Below are 4,383 nucleotides of genomic sequence, written 5' to 3'. Positions count from 1 at the left end.
TACTTGCTCGGGTTCTGAAACTTAAAACTCAAAACGTATGTTTTTAAAACTATGGTGGCGAACAAACGAATTAAATTAAAAACTTAGATTTCATAATAGAAAATTTGTTTATTTATTTTTAAATTTAACTTAAAATTCAAATACATCTATTTAAATCATAAATATTAAAATTAAAAAAAAATTAAAAAATGTTCGGCCATACTCTTGGAATCCTACTCAGACAGAGTATGAAGAACATTTTTGACTGAGAATGAGATTATATTCCTCGTCCCATCTCACTTAATATAAATATTTTCAATATATATATATATTAAATTAATTTATGATATTTTAATAAAGATTATATAAAAAATAATAATAAATAAATAAATAGGTGGCTCGGAAATTTGAAAATATGGATTTGTTGGGTAACCACCGTTCCTTGAACGTGTCTCCTCCAATGAAAGAGCCCAAAACTGCCAAATCATTCGACGTTTCTTATTCCTTCTGCGATGTTCGAGACTCCATTTCTTTTCCAAGTCTCTCGCGTTGTTTCTTCTCTTTTTCTCTCCTCCTCCTCCTCTCTGGCTGCGAGGAACCCATTTGAAGAATGCATTCATTTGGGTATCGAGCCAACGCTTTGGTGACCTTTGCGGCTACCATACTTGCTATCATTTGTGGTCTGGCTTCGTTTTCTGATACCCTTAAATCGCCTTCACCCACGGCACAAGTTCAGGTCTCTCTTATCTCTTTCTGGGTTTTTGTTTTCTCTCTTCCTTTTCCATCTGTGGCTTGAATTCTCTTGGATTTTGGTTGGTTTTTGATACTCATTTGGTGATTTGATTTGATACACATTAGGTTTTGAGTATCAATTGGTTTCAGAATCAACCTAATGGAAACGATGAGGTATGGTTTCATTGGCTTTTCTCTTTGGGTTTGTGGAAATTTGTGTGAGGAGAGGGATTTTGAGGTTGATTGTGTAGTTGATTTCGTTTTGAGAACGTGCTGAGATTTACCATCTTTTGGAGTTCATGGTTTGTTCTTTGTTGTGATGAATTGGGAGATTCTTGTAGCTGAAAATGATTGAAAATGGCTGGGGAGAAGACCCAATAGGTTAGTGTGAGATCCCACGTCGGTTGGAGAGGGGAAGGAAACATTCCGTATAAGGGTGTGGAAACCTTTCCCTAGTAGACGTCGGTTGGAGAGGGGAAGGAAACCTTCCGTACAAGGGTGTGGAAACCTTTCCCTAGTAGACGCGTTTTAAAACCGCGAGGCTGACGGTGATACGTAATGGGCCAAAGCGGACAACATCTACTAACGGTGGGATTGGGCTGTTACAAATGGTATCAGAGCCAAACAGAAGGCAATGTGTTAACGAGGATGCTAGACCTCAAGGAGGGTGAATTGTGAGGTCCCAGGTTGGTTGGAGAGGGGAACGAATGATTCCTTATAAGGGTGTGGAAACCTCTCCCTAACAGACACTTTTTAAAAATTGTGAGGCTGACGATGATACATAACGGGCCAAAATGGACAAAATCTACTAGTGGTGGGCTTGAGTTGTTACAAATGGTATCAGAGCCAAATAAACATAGGCAGTGTGCCAGCGAAGACTCTAGGCCTCAAAAGATGGTGGATTGTGATATTTCACATGGGTTGGAGGGAGGAACAAAGGATTCCTTATAAGGGTGTGGAAACCTCTCCTTAGCACATGCGTTTTAAAAATCGTGAGACTAACGGTGATACATAACGAGCTAAGGCGGACAATATCTACTAGCAGTGGGCTGTAGCTGTTACAAATGGTATCAGAGCCAAACAGACACCAGGCAATGTGTCAACGAGGACGTTGGGCCTCAAGGAGGGTGGATTGTGAGATCCCACCTTGGTTGGAGAGGGGACGAAACATTCCTTATAAGGGGGTAGAAACCTCTCCCTAACAGACGTGTCTTAAAAACCGTGAGGCTAACGACTATACGTAACAAGCCAAAGCGAACAATATCTACTAACAGTGGGTTTAGACCCTTAAAAAGGGCCTCCTTCAGTTCTTCACAGCACTTTTTTCAACCAATGTGCTTAATAACTCGCTATAACCAAAGAAAAGTAGTCAATATTTGTTGTTGATAAGGGTAAATGAGATTCTTTGCTAGAGCAGCTAATGAGCTTAGAATGTGCCTTCTTGTTGCAGGTTAGCATGACTTTAAACATATCAGCAGACTTGCAGTCATTATTTACATGGAATACAAAGCAGGTACAGTGGCAACCTATTATTCTCCTCTTTCTTTCTTGTGTTCTCAGTCCTTAGCGGTCTGGTTGGTTAACTATGATTAGGCTCCTCAACTCTAGCAAAGACTTAACTCATAAAGTACCCTAACGTTCACGCCAAACGCTAAGCCATTCTCTCTGACTCTATTACTACTAAGTCATTCTCCCCCATTTCTCATACTTCTTTGTTTAGCTTGAAGTTAATAGTGTTTTAAGGAGCAATTAGATTAGATGACGATGTTCTTTCTCCAATTTCGCTCGCTTGGAATCAGGTTTAAATTCTAGGCCCTCCTCCCTTTCTCGTTTACTGAGCGAGGAAATGAACCTCTACGACAAATATATGATAAGGTAACACCTAAAAGGGACAGTCACCATGTAGAGAGCAACTGAAAGAGTTGTATTTTCCTCCATCTTTCTTTCCCATTTTGAGGATTGAAATTTCTTGTGTTGTGTCCGTGCCTAGTTAGATCCTAATTCGGCTACCTCTCCCCAAGGCCGAACACATTTTGCATAGGGTGATCACTGATCATTGGTGGCTTCTTGCCTTCATTTGTGCAACAGGTTTTTGTGTTTCTAGCTGCTGAATATGAAACCCCAAAGAACTCCTTGAATCAGGTCTGTCTCTATTTCCTATTACAATATGTTCCTAACCTGCTTTTGAGTTTCGTCTCTTTCAGCAACCTCGACGTGACCTTCTAAATTTCCGGAATTTCATTTACAGATATCACTCTGGGACAGTATCATACCCTCCAAAGATAGCGCCAAGTTTCGAATCCATACTTCAAACAAGTATCGGTTCGTCGATCAGGTTCGCACCTCCGATCCTTTAGCACAACTTTGCCAACCAATCTATGATGATTATAAGCTTTATCCTAGAGTGACAAAGTTGTATTTCTCCTTATGCAGGGGAGCAATCTAAGAGGTAAAGAGTTTAACTTAACACTGCACTGGCATGTCATGCCAAAGACAGGGAAGATGTTTGCAAACAAATTGGTCATGTCTGGATACCGCTTGCCACAAGAATATAGATGAGCAAACTTCTCCATTGATATGTAATTTCTGAACTAAGTTTAACACAGGCTTTAGCATCAGCTTACTCAACAACATTAAAGAACACTGAACATTTTACTCAACAACATTAAAGAACACTGAACATTTTCCAAGCCATGAGTTCATCAGAAAAAGAGTTAAATTTAGCGTAATCAAATGTCCATTGACCTTTGTTCATTAATGCTGTTCTAATCTTCGAATGCCTATGTTTAAGCTAATGAAGCAGCTCATATTGGCTCAATGATCTCTACGAAGTCTAGACAAGAAAGGGGTGATGCTATGTAAAGTACATTCTATGGAGATTGAGAATTGGATCTATTTTATTATCCATTGAATCAAAGGGAGGAAGGTAAATTACCAATATTCATGGCTGAAATTCTTTCATCACAGCTCCTTCAAGAATCCCATCGATGCCAAAGTTAACTAAGAATTGTTGAGGATCAACGGGGCCAGGTAGCTGAAATGAGAGTGAAAACTCTCCTGGTGGGCACAGGTTGTGGGTTACCATTTCAAACACTTGAGAATGCTTTTTCACTGTTCTTTCACCTGTTGTTGTAACTCCTTGTATCACTACTCTGCCATCCTTTTCAACTTCACAGTTAAATTCCTCTGAATCACAATGAATCAAAAGTCTTGTCAATTTATGACAGAAAAGAACGGAAGAAAAAAGGATTGAAGTTGTAAAATTTGATTTAAAACGATCTCAGTTACGTCCTTGAAGTTGACAGCTAGATCGACTAAAGTGATATTCATCCCATCTATCAACCAAAAACGAAACATTGTCTCTATCATTTATCAGACATATCATGTCAAACATATTATCTAATAGACGTTTCATATCAACATTTTACTAACAATGTTAATAAAAGAAATAATTCAAAATTGAAAGAAGTCAACATAGCTAAGTGGTAATTAACATCTACTCCTTCCCTTGAGGTTGGAGGCTTAAATCCCGACATGCTACACTGCATTTGTGGGTACTAAATAAAATAAATGAATGAAAAACAATGATCGAAGTAAATATTATCAACAAGATTCATATATAGAGAGGAAGAAATGGTTCGTGCATCAATTTCCTCAAAACCAATTTTTTCC

The 4,383-nt window shown here is 38.7% G+C and overlaps 1 protein-coding gene across 3 annotated transcripts; it reads left to right on the top strand.

Moving 5' to 3' along the window:
- Nucleotides 1-479: 479 nt before the first annotated feature.
- Nucleotides 480-3,994, top strand: LOC111785119 (signal peptidase complex subunit 3B-like). 3 transcript variants are annotated; one of them, XM_023665585.1, is made up of 7 exons: nt 480-715; nt 838-885; nt 2,162-2,224; nt 2,800-2,853; nt 2,960-3,046; nt 3,145-3,290; nt 3,503-3,579. In XM_023665585.1, the coding sequence occupies exons 1-6, from the start codon at nt 590-592 to the stop codon at nt 3,268-3,270; spliced, it is 504 nt and encodes a 167-aa protein (XP_023521353.1). In that variant the 5' UTR covers nt 480-589; the 3' UTR covers nt 3,271-3,290; nt 3,503-3,579. The 3 variants fall into 3 exon arrangements, 2 of the variants coding, with proteins under 2 accessions (XP_023521353.1, XP_023521352.1); XR_002813620.1 differs by having other exon boundaries at nt 481-715; nt 3,145-3,343; nt 3,376-3,994; XM_023665584.1 differs by having other exon boundaries at nt 481-715; nt 3,145-3,994.
- Nucleotides 3,995-4,383: the final 389 nt, after the last annotated feature.

The sequence above is a fragment of the Cucurbita pepo genome, unplaced genomic scaffold (genome assembly GCF_002806865.2).
Source record: "Cucurbita pepo subsp. pepo cultivar mu-cu-16 unplaced genomic scaffold, ASM280686v2 Cp4.1_scaffold000373, whole genome shotgun sequence".
NCBI lineage: Eukaryota > Viridiplantae > Streptophyta > Magnoliopsida > Cucurbitales > Cucurbitaceae > Cucurbita > Cucurbita pepo.
Note: the sequence above shows the minus strand (reverse complement) of the source record. Positions and strands in the feature narration are given on the sequence as shown.

What these genes read in the sequence shown, in the direction of transcription:
- LOC111785119 (XM_023665584.1), top strand. Translation starts at nt 590, where the DNA reads ATGCATTCATTTGGGTATCGAGCCAACGCTTTGGTGACCTTTGCGGCT. An exon ending in CACCCACGGCACAAGTTCAG is followed by an intron (nt 716 to 837) that starts GTCTCTCTTATC and finishes GATACACATTAG; the next exon opens with GTTTTGAGTATCAATTGGTT. An exon ending in TTACATGGAATACAAAGCAG is followed by an intron (nt 2,225 to 2,799) that starts GTACAGTGGCAA and finishes TTTGTGCAACAG; the next exon opens with GTTTTTGTGTTTCTAGCTGC.